The 17,444-nt window shown below is 44.5% G+C and overlaps 1 protein-coding gene across 16 annotated transcripts in view; it reads right to left on the bottom strand.

The window, feature by feature from the left end:
• KALRN (kalirin RhoGEF kinase) overlaps positions 1–9,284 on the bottom strand; it is a 692,240-nt gene extending 682,956 nt beyond the window's left edge. For all 16 annotated transcript variants that reach the window (XM_024991355.2, XM_024991361.2, XM_059886080.1 and 13 more), the window contains exon 1: positions 8,881–9,284. In XM_024991355.2, coding sequence (XP_024847123.1) covers positions 8,881–8,953 — 73 coding nt within the window. In that variant the 5' untranslated portion in view covers positions 8,954–9,284. The remainder of the gene's footprint in view (positions 1–8,880) is intronic.
• Positions 9,285–17,444: the final 8,160 nt, after the last annotated feature.

Raw genomic sequence — 17,444 nt, 5'->3', positions numbered from 1 at the left:
ACTCCTAGGTATTCACAGATCTTCTCTACCTAAAAAAAGCCTCCCCTCAACTCTGCTACCCATCTCCAACTACTTTATTATTTTTAACCTTCCCTTCACAGCCAAACTTTTCCAAAGAGTCATCTATATGCACTCCCACCACTTCCTCCCCATCCACTCAACTCCCTATTCCCCTTGAAATTTGAATTCCACCTCCCATACACAAGTGAATGTTATTTCAAAGGTTACCAGTGATCTCCCAGTTTCCAGAACTCAGAAGGTTTGTTCAGTTCCCCTCTCCCTCAGCCTCTCTGCAGCACTAGATCCTGTCGATGGCCGGACTGTTTCCAAGCCCTGCTCTTTCCTGGTTCTCCTCCAGCCCTTCACTCGGGTCTACAGCTCTGTCCTTGGCCCTCTGCCCTTAAGTCTGTATACACTTTTCATTTATTATCTCGTCTATTCTGATAGCTCCAGCCACAACTTCTTACGGATATCTCCCAAATCTATATTTCCGTCTCTGGCCTCCCTCCAAAGCTCCAGACTCCCTCCGCTATCCGCCTACTGAATCAACACCTCCCTAAGCTATTTCACTGACACCTGAAAAGCAACATGTCCTAAAGAAAGTTCCCAAATCCTCCCTCTCCTCTGCCTTCCCACAGCTGCTCCTCCTCTTCCTGAACTCCTGATTTTCATTTAGGGTACTTCCATCCTCCCCGTTACCCAACTAAGCTTTGAAGTCATCTTTGAGACCTGCATCTTCCTTAACACCTCTTCATCCAAGTTACCAAGTCCTATAGACATTACCTCTATAAGTTTCCTCATAGCCACCCTGCCTCCCCATTTCAACTCTGCCATCTCAAGTTCAGACCCTCCTAACCTTTCACAGTGGTCTCCCAGTCCAGCTCTGGCTACCAGTTCCTCCCCTGTTGCAACTGACCCTCTGCAGGGCAGCCAGATTTATCTTCCTGATGACATCAGCACCCCAGTCAGAAACTTGCAGTGGCTCCTGAAAGCAAACTGAAGAAAGACCATACTCTTTGGCCTGTCACTCAAAGCCCGTGGTTATCTAAGAGTCCAGTAAATGTTTAATAAATGAAGCAATCAATCAACTTGGTCCCCATCCCCTTCTGACTTTGCTCTCCCACTGATCCTCCACCTGAATCCTCTGAGTCATATAAACTAGACCACTGACTGTCCCCAAATATGCCATGGATGGTCGCACCTTTTTTAACACTGTTTGAACACTGTCTTCTCCATCTAAAGTCTACCCATCTTTCAAGTCTCAAGAAGTAACTACTTCCTTGAGGACACAGTTCATTTGCCACTTTTCCTTCTACTTGTTTATCCCTCATATCTGTGTTTTCTAGCTAATATCCAGCTCTCTTCTAATAAAGCCATGGGACAGAAGGGGAGGAGATGAAGCTAATTCTCCAGCAGTTTCTTCTTTACTTCTTTGTAATAATTCCTCTGTCCTCCCAGCTAATTCTCTCTGTTCCCTCACTCAACAGCAGACACAATTTCAAGCAGCTCTATTGATCCAACAGCCCTGTGGCTGTCAATCATTTCCTAGTTATTCTGCTGCCAGTCATTCACACTCAAAGGAGTGGCAGGAGGAGTCTGAACAGCATGCAGACAGAGCAGGAGCAGGAACAGACTGATTCACTGCACCCACCTGAGGCTCAGTGGAAGCAAGACCCCCATTCTTGCTGGGCTTCTCTAGATGGTATGGGGCCATGTGGCCCAGGGCCTGAGGGACTGGCATTTTTATACTTTGGTGGAGGAGAAGAAGTGCCTTGATTTGTTGCAAGGAGGGTGCCCCATCCAGTTCCCATGGGAAACCAAACTGAGAAGGATTGGAAAAGGTCCCGTGGAGGTCAAATTTAATAAAAGAATTCTTGCCAGAAGAGGTACTTAGGGTAATACAATGTTCGATTTGGAAAGAACTACCTACATAAATTTGGAGAGAATTGTACAACTTATAAAGACCTTTCACATACAGTGTCTTATTTGAGTCTTTCAACAGCCCTATAAGGGAACTGGAGTGGGGGCAGGCATCATCCTCATCTTACACTCTAGGTGCTACTCCCTCGCCCAAGTCATCCAGATAAGTAGAGAGCAATGGGGAGGGTTCACCTCCTTCTCTCTTACCTGACCTTCTCAGCCTCTTTCACAGCCTTTTTCTCCCTTTCCCATCCCTTAACTTCAAGTGCTCCCTGAGGGGGGTATTATAATTATATCCATTTTCCTTCCTGCTCTATATTCTTTCTTGCAATGATTTTATACACTCCCAGAGCACAGCACATGGCTGCACTAGGCACTCGATAAATATTTGTCAAACAAATGACGAAATGAATGAAAGAAAAAGAGCCAAGGCCCAGACTCTAGCCTTCTGATTCCACCCAGGCTCCTGCACACCACTGTGATGCCTCTCCAGCACCCCTTCACTTTATGTCAAAGGCCCTGCGTGGTCCCCCTTCAGGAGAGTCCCTCAGCCTCTGTGCCATCACATTCACTTAATAATGAAAACAACTGCTAAGGACAGCTAGGATTTCTTGTGTTCCTAATGTGGGTCAGAAACCACCAGATGTTATTTACATGTTTTTCCTATTTAATTCTCTCAACCTGTGAAATAAGCATTCTTGGTCCCATTTTGCAGAAGACTGAGGATGACATAGATTATTTAATTCATTCAATATTCCACCCCTGATTAGTGCTGAGCCTCTCTGATCCAAAACCCATGATCATCCAGCTTCTTGGCCTTAGCACCACTGACAATTGGAAGCTGGAGAATTTTTTATTGTCCTGTGCATTATAAGATGTTCAGCAGTATTCTAGACTTCTACCCAAAAATTCCAGTTGCCACCCCCTCCCTGAGTTATGGCAACCAAAAAACGTCTCCAGACACCGCCAAATATTTCTTGGAGGACAAAACTGCCTCCATTTGAGAACCACTAAACTAAACCCTACTGCCTACCTCCAAAAGTGAATTACCAAGTTCCAGAACCAGAAAGAACTGGAAAAGTAAAAGCGTTCATTCTTCAACAGCTAAAAAGGACCTCTAGTTCACCTATTCTGGTGTTTTACTGACATTGACAGTCAGGAAGATTTGTTTCACTTTTCAACTAATTTCTTTCTACAGCTTCAGTTTATTCCAACATTTCTTCCATACCCCAAGGGATTATCAAATACAACTGGATAGAATGTACCAATAATTGAGTTATTGATGATTGCTGGCACAAGGATAAAGCAAAGCCTCCCAAATCTTATGGAAGTGTGAATAGATGTTATATGTCCTAAAATATATTAAACTAGAAATAACCAATATAAATACAATATTAAAAATATTAACTACATTTCCTTTTCAGAGCAACAAAGTCCTCTCCCAATACTCCATCAGAAGTTCTTGAGAAATGGCATGATCAAAACCCAAATCATGATGGGTGGAAGTGAAGGAGAATCAAGAAGGAATGGTAAATATTAAATTAAGCATCATGTTTACATTCTGCAGCAAACACAACATCAAAAAGAGATGTTTTTCTTTGCTGCAGAAGAGCACTCAGAAGCCACCCCTCATGGGTGCCTGACTATGCACAGACAGGATGACGATATTTACCCAAAAAACTGCACACCAACATAGGATGTTATTCCAAAATGTCCCTTGTCTATGATCTGGACCTTACAATGTCCAGTTCTCTAGGTGGCATGGGGTTTTTATTTGAGAGAAAAACTGAAAGGGTAGTCAGTGAACACCAATATATCACCACCTTAGATTCAGCAACTGCTTATATTTTGCTGTGTTTGCTTTACCTATATCAGAGGGAGATGGCTTGTTTTGGTTTGGTTTTGGTGACTCATAAACTTTTTAAAAGATCTTTTAAAGAACAAATCATTTAATTACGTGAAAAGGCTAAAAACAATATAATACCTCTGATGAAGTGAGAAAATGAGTATAGACAAGTGAGTGTTGTAGGAATTCCGGGGGGAGAGTTGCTCTTGTGGGCTGTGAAAGCTTCCAGAAGAATGTGGTGCTCAAGTTTTGAAGAATGAGTTGCATTTGTAGAGCAGGGGTGAGGAAACATGAGTCAAACTGCCCTTGGACAGTGAGAAGAGCAGCCTGGCTAAAGCTGAGGTATGAAAGACAAACTTGACCCTAAAGACAGTAGAGGGTCACTGTAGGTTCATAAACCAGGTGTGATGAAAGTACTGCAACCTACTTTAGGAAGTGCAATCTGTCGCAGACGCCAATTTGGAGTGGGGGTGAGAGAGCCAATTCCAATGGGCAAGAATAAAGGCTACTGAAAGAGTCCATGGCACCATAATGGGTCTCCTGGCATAGGGCAGAAGCCCTGAGAATGAAGAGTATGGGCTCACTATGAAAGATAATTCAACAGAGATAGTTAGAAGAGAGACTCCTCAGAGACAATACCAAGGTGTTAAATATCAACCCTAGGAAAGAGAAAATACCAGTAATAGGAATAAAGAAGACAAGAGGAGAAGCTAGTTTAGGGACTTGGAAAGACAGAGTTGAGTGTGAGGTTGACCAAAGTCCAAGTAATAGCAAACAATCCAATTAAAAATGTCTTGACTCACAAGACCAAAGCTCAACAGATATTTCCACATCAATTTCATTAAATTTATCCTCTGATTTTTTTTCCTTTGAGTCTTAAAGAAAGACGTTTCTCCTCAGTTCACCAAAGCCAAGATTTTACTTTTACTAGGGAACCTCCTCTGTCTCATCTCTTCAGATATCTAACTCAATCAATCTAGCATCTTCAGTTCTTCCTGCCCAGAAGCTCCCTCCCTTCCACATCTAACGCTGTTCTGACTCTCGAACAAAAAAAATGAAAACTCTTTTTCTTGATGCTAATATCCTGTCTGACTAGCACCCAAATTCTTTTTGCTTTCACCAGTAAACTCCTACCCACCCCAAATGCCTACCCCGGAATGCCTCTTCTAATACTGTGCTCTCAAGAGCTCACAGTGGCCTTCTTTTTATCACATCCAGTGACACTTACCTGGCATTCCTCTTGTTCAACCTGTCTGCAGCCTGTCATCACATCAGAACCCACGCTGACTCCCTGGGGTCTCTAGGATCAAGTCTCCTTTGCTGCCACTTTCTAAACAAGGGTTTCTCCCCCAAATTCTAACTTTAGCCCTCTCCTCTTCCCTCCACCCCCTCCCTCTGAGAGCTGATGCATTCACAAGCCTCAGCTGCAGCAAGCCTCGATGCAGAAGGCTTCCAAGACCAGCCCTAATCTCCTGCCTGTGCCCCTGTCTGGAGTCCCATTTCTCCCACAAACCAATTCCACCTGTATGCTCCTCAATCAACCTGAATTTTCCACACCCAAAGCGAACAACATTATCTGCCCGGCAAAACCCAGCTCCTGTCCTCAACCAGAGTGCATCAATCAAGACAATGTTGGTCCTCTATGCTTTCAACCCAGTTACTCCCATTTTCTTGTGGACTTAATTTTCTTTCCCTCCTACAACAAGTTTGTCAATAAATTCCCATATTTATGCCTTTGACAATGCCTTTCTCTCCGAGTGGTCCCTGAGTCCCCATTCTTTCTGCCACTAACCCAGCCAAGCCCCTCTCCCTCAGTTCTGGGTCACTTTTGCATTTGGATTCTTTCTCTCTTTTATCAACTCCATCTATCATATGACCCCCCAGATAAACCTTTCCAAATACCACCTTCTTCAGGATGTGCCCTTGATCAAGAACCTAAAATGACTCCCTACCAATCTGGAATCAAATCCAATCTCCTCTCTCTTGGGCTTCCAAGACTCTCCCTATCTGGTCTTGTCCTACTTAACAAACTCTGTTTCCCATTCCTCCCTTCCCTACACTTTCTGCTCCATCTTCCCAGCATCCTCAATGTCAATGCCTCAACCTCCCTGAGATTTTGTCCATGATTCTCCTCCTACCCTCCATCTCTCCTTCATAGGGTACCCTCAGTCCCTCTCCTCTGTAGTTCTGCCAACTTTTTATCTTAGAGCACCATAATGTTCAGCAGTTAATTAATCTCTAATTGAAGAGTAATTGTAATCTTCTTTTAAAAGCTCTTGGAGGAGAGAGACCACGTTGAATGTTTCTATCCCACAGCACCCTGGACAGCAGAAGGTTCCTTAGTAGGAGCTGAAAAGTCCTTGTTGGTTTTCTGTTCCCAATTCTGAGTTTCTATATTTCCCCTCCTCTGCCTCATAACCATGATCAATAAAATTATTGTGACACACTTTCCCAGGCTTGGATCAAAGAGTTCCCAGAAAGACAGTACAGAATACACCAGTCTGTAAGACTGGGGTGTGGGGTGTGTGTGCTTCTCTCTGTGTGTCTATCTATCCATGTACACGTATGGATATAGGATTTAGAAAATGGAGCTTAATCCATGATCAAAAGAACTTAAGTACCAAAATAATCAGAAGAGGACAAGGAACCAAAATGACAGAATTAGCTGAAACATGTCTAATTAGAGGCAGAGTATGCCAGAGTTTTGACAAAGCAATTGCCAGTCTGGTCTTTGTGTGAGCAAAATTTTCCACCAGTAAGTAGAGGGTAACCCTGGCCCCAGGGACTTTGAAAATGTGCTTGAAGCTTTCTCAGTGCTTCGACTAAATAACTTTATAATCTGTCCAACCTACCAGGTGTAGAGCACTATATTCCATAAAGATTAGGGGATCAGAAAGGAGACAGTTAAGAAATATGGTCTTTTCCAGGTTTAAGAATCCCCAGGCTAGAGATTGGAAGGGAGTAAGATCAGAAAGCAGAGCACAGAGGGCCACTCAGATGGGTGGTGGTCCTAGAGCCTACCACAGATAGCCTGCTTCCCCTCTTACAACTTGTTACACATTGTCAGTCATTTTCAGCCTTATCTGTTGTAGATTTCACCCTTCTCTGATTTGAAGAGCACATCAAACCTAGCCACCGCCCCGCCCCCCACCTCCAATAAGGCTGCCCAAGGAGGAAAGAGAATACCCCCGGCAGGATTCCACAGGAGACAGTCCCCAGTCAGTTATTTACTCTGTGATTTTAGCCAGAGCTAGACAATGTAAGCCCCATGTTGTATTTTGAAAGGCCCTGGGAAAAGTAACACATTGGACCATTATAGGTCATTAACACCATTAACACTGTGTGAATTCATTTGTCAGAAATTAGCAAGCCTCCAGAAACTGAGATCTGCTCCAAGTGCCTGGGACAGAGAATGGACAGGAACTAGTGTTTGGATGGTAGGAAAAGGGAAGGAGGAATGGGTGCCAAAAGATACAAGTAGGTCCAGAAAGGGAAGGTAGGAAAACTCATACTTCAAGAGTTTTCCCCACAACTAACGAAAGGCAGACTTCTGTGCCAGACGAGAGGCAGGAGTGGGGCAAGGTGGGGGAGTCAGGGAAGACATCCTGGTGAATGTTTCCAGATATGACTTAACCTCTCTCCTAGACTATAAACTAAGGTTATAAACTCAGGTCAGGCACGTTTTTAGAATGTGAGTGTAAGGGGGCTGGGGGAGGCGCTGCGGGGCGGTGTATATTAGAAACCACGACTGGGTAAAAGGACAAGGAGACAAGGCTGAGCCTTGAGAAGCAGGGTAGGATAACAGGGGCTCTTTCTGTTTTCTCCAGGCTCTGGCATCAGCTCCTGTCCTCCATCTCTTTACTCTTCAGACCAACTAGAAAATGAACATATGGGTCGACCAACTCTTGACTTCTAAAGCCACAAGTCTCCGCAACAAAGCACCCCACCCCTTCCCCTCAGATGACCTCCAGGGCAGGGCAATGAGGTTAGGAAACAGACGGGTGTGCAGGGAGCCTCCAGAGCCAACCTGCTCCTTGACCCTACCAGTTCATGCGCTTTAATCCAATTTCCAGAAAGAGGGGGTCCCCATAACTTACTGGACTCTTTGGGACAAAGATTCCAGACAAAATGGTTCCAGATATGGAAGATGGGGAGCTCTACCTACCGAGTTGGTGGAAGCCGCAGGTAAAGAGGAGATGGAGAAACCCTGGTTATCAGAGAAACAGGGCCACAGGTGGTGGGAGAGGAGAGTGGTCGGCATCTGCTCTGGGAAAGGGGCTGTGCAGCCAAGGAACCTGCGACTCAGACCCAGGACTGGGTGGTGGCGGGGGCAAAGAACAACCGTGAAAGCAGGTCTGGCGGGGGAGCTCTACATACCACAGGCAAGCAAAGATTCAGTGGGTGTGTATGAGGGGGACGCTAACTCACATGTCCAGAATGAGTGATTTTTATGAAAAGCTCCTGCGTTCCCATCACTGGAGAAGAGGAGGACAAGGACGAGGTCCCAGGCGCCCACCGCCCTCCCAGCCGAGTCCGCCTCTGAAGTCTGAGACGCCCGGCTCCTCACACGCATCAGGCTCCGCGGTCCACCGTCCGCCCCGCTCCTGACTGTCAGGCTGCAGCCTGCGCGACTCCCGGTCCCTCTTTGCATATCAGGGCCCGGGGCCCCTGGCCCGGAGCAGGGGTGCGGGCGCGGGGCGGCCAGAGCCAGGCTGACAGGCGCTAGGGGGAGGGGGGAGTGAGGGAGGGGCGGGGGGAGCCGGGAGCGAGAGCGGCGCGCTGCAAAGTGATCCAACCTCGCCCCATCCCCGCGCTCCGGGAGAAGGCGGCCCACCGGGACCGCCTCCCGCCTCCCCACACAGACTCCCGCAAGTGGGGTGAACGCCGAGGGGCGCCAAGCTCCCAGCCCCCACCCCTCTCCAAAACGCAACCAGCACTGCCATAACAACAAGAATCTCGGCAACTCCGGGCCGGACGACTAGGGGGACAGCACCCCCAACACGCCCGCCCCAGCAACAGTCTCGTTCCCCAAACTTGTCCGAGAAGCCGCGTCCAGGGCAGCAGCCCCCCACCCGCCCCACCCCCTCAAGCTCCCCGCGCCCTGCCCAGCTTACCTGTCCTGAAAAAGGCGTCCACGTCCGAGTCGGCGGCTCCTCCTTCCTCCGCTGCCCCCTCCGGGGGGTTCATGACTGGGGGAGGGCGTCCACGGGTAGCCGGGGGCGGCCAAGCCCGGGGCCGAGGGCTGCTCTGTGGGCGGAGGGCGCTGGGCTGTGGACACCGGGCTTCGAGGGCGGCCGGCCGGGGCGGCTGGGCTGGGGCAGAGGACGCCGAGGCTCCCTCAGGCGGAGGCGCACGGCGGGCTGGGGGCGCCTGCCGCGGGCTCCCCCATGGTCCCCCTTCCCCGGGGGGCGCTGGCCGCCTGCGGTCTGCCCGGGCCGGGGTCCGAGCTGCTTGGGCGCCCGCTCTCCCTCAGCAGCGGCAGCTGGCTCTCCTTCTCGCCCGTCTGCCTGTCTCTATTGTTCAGCCCTGCTCCGCTCTCCTCTTTATTTTTCCTCCTCCCTCCCACCCTCCCTGTCTCTCTACCTCCTCCCTCCCTCGCTCTATCGCCCGCACGCTCTCAGCCTCCCTCCCTCCCTCGCTCGCTCTCTGGCTCCCCCTCTGGCTCCCTCCGCCGCCGCCGCCGCCGCCTCGCAGCTCCTCCCCCGGCTCCCGCTCCTCAGTCCCGGCCAACAATGCCCAGGGCAGCGCCGAGCTCAACTGAAGCTTCGGCCCGGGCCGGGGTTCGCCGCGGGCCCCCGGCGGCGCGGACGCCTCCCTCCCCCCCGCCTCCCCGCGCCGGCCTCTCCTAGGAGCCAAGCCCGGGCCCCGAGCTATTGTTCGCGGCTGTGCTAGGCCGGCTTCCTGAGCCCCGCAGGAAAAGCCCCGGCGAAGGAGGCGGCCGGGGAGGGGGCGGGGCCGCCGGGCGAGTCCGGGGCCGCCGGGCGCACGCCGGGCTTGCCGAGGGGGCTCGGACGCCTGAGCCCCGCGTGCTCAGCCTCGCCCCTATCGCTGTTCCTACTCCCGCCCGGCGGCGGTCGCCTCCTCCACCCGACCCCGTTTCTCAGGTGTATGAGCCGCGACCCCCCTCAAGCTGCCTGTCCCCCAAGATGGGCTCATCTGTCTCTAGAGGCTGGACCTTTCCCCTCTCCTTCTCGACAAGCTCCCTTCTGTCTCCGTGACCTCCTGAGCCTTTCGCATTTTCCTCACCAACTCTTAGTTCCCCTCTCTCTCTTTTTTTTAAAAGCTTTTCTCTTCCTTTCTCCCCTTTTCAGCGCCCCTTAAACATCTCTGCCTGTCTCAGTGACTCTTTGTCCAGTTCATTTTTCTTGCGATGTGCCCCTGCCTATCGTTCCCTCCGTGACTCTCTTCTGTCTCTCATTTGTCTCTGTCCTGCCTCGGTACTTGGCCAGTGTCTCAACGCCCCTCTTGGACAGCTGTCAAACTCCCTAATCCCCGGGGCCTTCTCTGTTTTGTTCTTCTCCCTCGTGTGAATGGAGAGATCCAGTTGGCCAGGAGAAAGGAGGTGTTACAGCAAGCTGAATTTCAATTAAAGTGGGGAGAGGGACAGGAGAGGAATGGGGAAGACCTCAAAAAAGAAAGCAGATGCTGTATGGGGTAATTAATGCAGTGATTGTATTGTGCCAATTGGTTTTTAAGCAATAATTAAACAATAATTAGCCAGTATTCTGTTTATAGTCCCAGTGACTGCAAAGCTTACAAAACAGAGGCTCTTTAGACCTGAGTACTTAATGTGGTGTGTTGGAGGCTGTTGTTGCTACCTCATCCAGACAGATGGAGAGGCTGTGGCCTGACCTAATGTGTTAAAAACACACCTAATAGGAAAGTCAGATAGTGTAGTGTAAAACTGATGGACTGCTACCCACCAGCCAGAATCTCCCAGATCTGTCATCACTGGTAACCTACTTGGTTCCATCTCTCTCCAGGTAAAGCACCTGGAAACTCTCCAGATCTACAACCAGCTAACTCTTAACAGCAAATAGATTTAAATGCGTTTTTAGTGAACCCTTTCTGGTTCCCTGTACTCCTTACTTTCCTTACTGAATGTCACAATTATTTTTCAACCATTGAAAAAAAATAAGTACAGTTGCCTGTCTTCAATGTTGGGTACATCTATCAGGCCCCATTTCTTAAAAATTATTAATAGAGACTCTGACATCACAAGTTCATTGCCATGAGATCTAATTCATCTGGTCCAAATAGCTTGAATTGCCTTAAAGCAACCAGATGCCCCTTTACTTACCACCTGCCCTGACAATAAAAGGACTTCTCCTTTGTCTTTTCTAAGTTTTACCTTCCCTTTTACCCTAAGCTGACACTCTGGCCTGCACTCCCACACATACACATGATGGCAGAGCTGCTGTGAACTGGCACCATTGTGCAGACAGAGAACCAGAGGCCTGGCAAGAGCATTGCGTGTGTGCTAAGTCATTTCAGTCGAGTCCAACTCTCTGTGACCCTATGGACTGTAGCCTGCCAGGCTCCTCTGTCCATGGGATTTTCCTGGCAAGAATACTGGAGTGGGTTGCCCTGCCCTCCTCCAGGGGATCTTCCCAATCCAGGGATCGAAGCTGTGTATCTTATGTCCCCTGCATTGGCAGGTGGGTTCTTTACCACTAGCACCACCTGGGAAGCCAGGCAAGAGCATTACCTCATCCCAAATTCAAAGGAAATATGTTTAGAGAAAAGTTCATGTCAAATTTTCAATAGATGTGGACCAGAATGGGGGAAAAACTTATGAAATGACACATTTAAAAAAAAAAAAATTTGGCAATTTCTATTAAGGTTTTAAATGTTCATGGCTATATTAATATCACACAAAGATTTCCTAGCAAAAGCTGTTACTAGGGATAAAAAGGGACATTTCAGTTAATCGACTGCACACACAATCCTAAAATGTTTTGCATCTAAGAAAATTTCAAAATATATGAAGCAAAATTGATAGGACAAAACAGAAACAGACAAATTCACAATTATAGTCAGAAATTTTAACCTCTATCTCGCTCAATAATTGATAAGGAAATAGATCATCAATAAGGATGTGAAGGACTTGATCAATGCTATCAACCAACATTCTATAAACTGACATTTATAGAATACTCCACTCAATAACAGCAAATATACATTTTTCTTCAAGTACACAGGTATTAAGTACACAAGATAAACTCTATGCTAAGCCATAAAACAAGTTTTGAAAAATGTAAGAAGATTAACATCATGCAGATTATACCTGTTGTTTTTTTTTAAAAAGCATGTAATATTCTCTGAACACAATGAATTAAGCTAAAAATTAATAACAAATATATGAAAAAAACCCATATATATGAAAACTAAATAAATACTTCTAAGTAACCCATGATCAACTAAGAACTCAGTGGAGATATTAGAAAGAATTTTTAACTGAATAAAGATGAAAAAACATCATATAAAAATCTATGAAACAGAGCTAAAACAGTACACAGAGGGAAATTTGTAGTACTAAAATTCCTATTTTGTAAAGTCTCAAATCATTGATCTCCTGTTCTGCCTTAAGAGCAAAAGAAATCCAAAGCAGAAGAATAGAAAGTTTAAAAGATTAGAGCATTAAAAAATTAAATATATAACAGAAAAACAAGGAGAAAAATCAGTGAAACTAAAAGAAAATTCTTTGAGAATATCAATAAAATTGATAAACCTCTAGCCAGACTGCAATAAGGAAACAGATAATACTCAAATTAGTATTAGCAAACAAGAGAAGTGATATCACTATAGATTATAGATAGGTAAAAAGAACAATAAGGGAATATTATGCACAATTTTATGCCAACAAATTTGACAACTTAAAATGGATAAATTCCTTGGAAGACATGAACAAAATTTCATTTATGAATAAGTCAGTTCAGTTCAGTCGCTCAGTCATGTCCAACTCTTTGCAACCCCATGAATCGCAGCACACCAAGCCTCCCTGTCCATCACCAACTCCTAGAGTTCACTCAGACTCATGTCCATCGAGTCAGTGATGCCATCCAGCCATCTCATCCTCTGTCATCCCTTTCTCCTCCTGCCCCTAATCCCTCCTAGCATCAAAGTCTTTTCCAATGAGTCAGCTCTTCGCACGAGGTGGCCAAAGTACTGGAGTTTCAGCTTCAGCATCATTCCTTCCAAAGAAATCCCAGGGCTGATCTCCTTCAGAATGGACTGGTTGGATCTTCTTGCAGTCCAAGGGACTCTCAAGAGTCTTCTCCAACACCACAGTTCAAAAGCATCAATTCTTCAGCGACCTTTTAGAACTAACACCCAAAAAAGATGTCCTTTTCATTATAGGGGACTGGAATGCAAAAGTAGGAAGTCAAGAAACACCTGGAGTAACAGGCAAATTTGGCCTTGGAATACGGAATGAAGCAGGGCAAAGACTAATAGAGTTTTGCCAAGAAAATGCACTGGTCGTAGCAAACACCCTCTTCCAACAACACAAGAGAAGACTCTACACATGGACATCACCAGATGGTCAACACTGAAATCAGATTGATTATATTCTTTGCAGCCAAAGATGGAGAAGCTCTATACAGTCACCAAAAACAAGACCAGGAGCTGACTGTGGCTCAGATCATGAACTCCTTATGAATAAGTAGATAACTTAAATAGACTTATATCAAAGAAATTAAATTTGTAGCTTAAAAGCATCCCACAAAGAAAACTCAAGACCCGTATAGCTTGAATGTTGAATTCTATGAAACATTAAAGAAATAATACCAAGTCCATACACACTTCTCCAGAAAAATTTGAAAAAAAGAGACTATTTCCCAACCAATTCTATCAGACCAGCATTACTGTGATGCCAAAATCAAACAAGGACCATATAAGGGAAAAACAAAACTATAGTTTGCTATCCTGCATGAACACTGATGCAAAATTCTTAATAAAATTTTAGCAAGTCAAATAAAAAATGTTAGTAAATATATAAAAAGAATAATACAACAGGACCAAGAGGGTCAGTTTATACCAAGGAAGCAAGATTTATTTAATATTTGAAAATCTATCAATGTAATTTGCCACATGTTATGGATTGAATTGTGTCCCCTGCACCAAAAAAAAGATATGTTGAAGTGAGAGTGGATACCTAATCTGAGGTATCTGTGAATGTGACCTTATTTTGAAATAAATTCCTTGTAGATGTGATCAGTTTGGATAAGTTCATTAAGGTGGACTCTTATCCATTATGACTGGTATCCTTATAAGAAGAGACAACCTATGTGAAGACAGGAAAAACACCATGTGACAACAGAAGCAGAGACTGGAATGATGCAGCCACAAGCCAAGGAGCATCGAGAATTGACAGCCACCACCAGAAGGTAGACAGAGGCGAGGAAGGGTTCAGGATTCTACCCAGAATCTCAGAGGGAGCGTGGCCCTGCTGACACCTTGATTTCAGACTTCTGGCCTGCAGAAGTGGGACAAAAGAAACTTCTGTTCTTTTAAGCTACCCAAATTTTGGTACTTTGTTATGGCAGCACTAGAAAATTCATATACTGGATCTAAAAAGAAAAGCCATATGATAATTTGAATAGATACAGGAAAGGCATTTGACAGAAAACAACATCTATTTCTGATCAAAACTCGCAGCAAACTAGGAATTGAAAGAACTTCCTCAACTTAATAAATGGCATCTACAAAAAAACCTACAGAAACATTATACTAAATGGCACAAGACTAAATGCTTCCTCCAAAGATCAGAACAAAATAAGCAAGAATATCCACTCTCACTCCTATTCAACATTGTACTAGATGTTCTAACCAGGACAGAAAGTAAGAAAAAGAAATTAAAGGCATCCAAATTGAAGAGGTAAAACTGTCTTTATTCATAGACAACATAATTGCCTATTTAGAAATCCATGAAATCCATCAAAATGCCACTAGAACTAATAATGTGTTTAGCAAGATTCCAGGATGTAAGACCAATATTTAAAAATAAATTGTATTTGTATACACTAGCAATGAGGGTTGTGAACAGAAGTTTAAAAGCATCATTATTTATATTAGCTTGGAAAAATATGAAATATGAAGGCTACATCTGATAAAAAAGATATGTAAGACCCATGTGGTGTAAACTACAATATATTCTGAAAGAAACCAAAGAAGACTTAAGTAATAGGAGAGATATACTGTGTCATGATCAGAAGACTCAAAATGCTTAAGACATCAATTTTCTCCAGATTGATGATCAGATTCGATGCAACCCCAATCAAGTTTCTGTAAGGTTTTTTTGTAGATATTGACAAGCCAATTCAATGTGAAGAAAATAAAAAATCCAAAACAACTAAGAAAAAGAGGGAAAAAATTGGAGGACTTACACTCCCCAATTTGAAGACATTATAAAGTTACAGGAATTAAGACAATGTAGCACTGGTGTAAAGACAGACAAATAGATCAATGGAAGAGAGCACAGAAACAGACCCACACATGGACTGTCGATTGCTTTGCAACAAAGATCGAAGGGAATTCAGTGTAAAAAGGATAGTCTTCACAAACGGTGCTTGAAAAACTGAAAATATGTTAGTTTTCTATGACTGCTATAACCAATTGCCACAAACTTAGTGGCTTAAAACAATACAAATTCTATTATCTTACAGTTTTGGAAGTCAAAAGTCTAATATGGGTCTCACTGTGCTAAAATCAAGGTGTTAGTGGGATTGTGTTCTTCCTGGAGGCTCTGGGAGAGAATCTGCCTCCTTGCTTTTTTCAGCTTCCAGAAGCCAGCTGCATTTTTGGCTTTTGTCCTCCTTCTTCATCTTCAAATCCACCTGCGGGCCTTTCACATTGCCATCTCTCTGGTTCTCTCTTTAGCCTCCCCCTTGCACTTTTAAGGGCCCTTGTGATTATACTGGGCCCACTCAGAATAATCTAAGATAATCTCCCTACTTTAAGGTTGCTCCCTACTTTTAGAAACCACAATTTCATCTGAAACCTTAACTCCCATGTAATTTGCTATGTAACAATAACATAATCACAGGTTCTGAGCCTGGGAGGTAGACATCATTGGGGGAAGTGCCTGATTCTATCACAATATCCATATACCAAAAAAAAAAAAAAAAAAGATAATTTGGATCAATATTTCAAACTATATACAAAAACTAACTCAAGATGGATCATAGACCTTAAAGTGTACCTAAAACTATAAAATTTCTAGTAGACATTGAAGAAAATCTCTGTGATTTTGGTAGTCAGTTTCTTAGCTATGATGCCAAAAGCATAATCCTTAAGAGGAAAAAAATTATAAACTTGACATCATCAAAATTAAGAGGTTCTACTCTGCAAAAGACATTGTTAAGAAAATGAAAAGACAAGCCGTCAGGAGAAAATCTTTGAGAGCCACATGTCCGATGAAGGGCTGTATCCAGATTATGTAAAGAATTCTCAAACTCTCAAAACAAGAAAATAAGCAACCCAATTTTGAAAAAATGGGCAGATTTGAATAAACACTCACCTTAGCAGATATATAGATGGCAAATAAGCACTTGAGAAGATATTCAACATCTTTAGTTATTAGGGAAATTAAAATCACAATGAGACACTACAATCTATGAGAATATCTAAAATAAAAAGATCTTCATATCAAGTGTTGCTAAAGATATGAACAAACTGGAACTCCCCTTCACTTCTGGTGGGACTGTTAAACAGTACAACCACTCCAAAAAACAGTTTGGCAGTTCCTTAAATAAACATGCCCCTGTGATATGGCCCGGTTATTCGTGGTATTTACACAAGAGAAATAAAAGCATACATCTATATATTATACAGTGGAAGTGAGAAATAGATTTAAGGGACTAGATCTGATAGATAGAGTGCCTGATGAACTATGGAATGAGGTTCGTGACATTGTACAGGAGACAGGGATCAAGACCATTCCCATGGAAAAGAAATGCAGAAAAGCAAAATGGCTGTCTGGGGAGGCCTTACAAATAGCTGTGAAAAGAAGAGAAGCGAAAAGCAAAGGAGGAAAAGAAAGATATAAGCATCTGAATGCAGAGTTCCAAAGAATAGCAAGAAGAGATAAGAAAGCCTTCCTCAGTGATCAATGCAAAGAAATAGAGGAAAACAACAGAATGGGAAAGACTAGAGATCTCTTCAAGAAAATTAGAGATACCAAGGGAACATTTCATGCAAAGATGGGCTCGATAAAGGACAGAAACGGTATGGACCTAACAGAAGCAGAAGATATCAAGAAGAGGTGGCAAGAATACACAGAAGAACTGTACAAAAAAGATTTTCAGGACCCAGATAATCATGATGGTGTGATCACTGACCTAGAGCCAGACATCCAGGAATGTGAAGTCAAGTGGGCCTTAGAAAGCATCACTATGAACAAAGCTAGTGGAGGTGATGGAATTCCAGTTGAGCTATTTCAAATCCTGAAAGATGATGCTGTGAAAGTGCTGCACTCAATATGCCAGCAAATTTGGAAAACTCAGCAGTGGCCACAGGACTGGAAAAGGTCAGTTTTCATTCCAATCCCAAAGAAAGGCAATGCCAAAGAATGCTCAAACTGCCGCACAATTGCACTGTCTCACACGCTAGTAAAGTAATGCTCAAAATTCTCCAAGCCAGGCTTCAACAATATGTGAACCGTGAACTTCCAGTTGTT

Source organism: Bos taurus, chromosome 1, assembly GCF_002263795.3.
Source record: "Bos taurus isolate L1 Dominette 01449 registration number 42190680 breed Hereford chromosome 1, ARS-UCD2.0, whole genome shotgun sequence".
NCBI lineage: Eukaryota > Metazoa > Chordata > Mammalia > Artiodactyla > Bovidae > Bos > Bos taurus.
The sequence above is the reverse complement of the archived record's forward strand: the minus strand, read 5'-3'. Positions and strand labels throughout refer to the sequence as shown.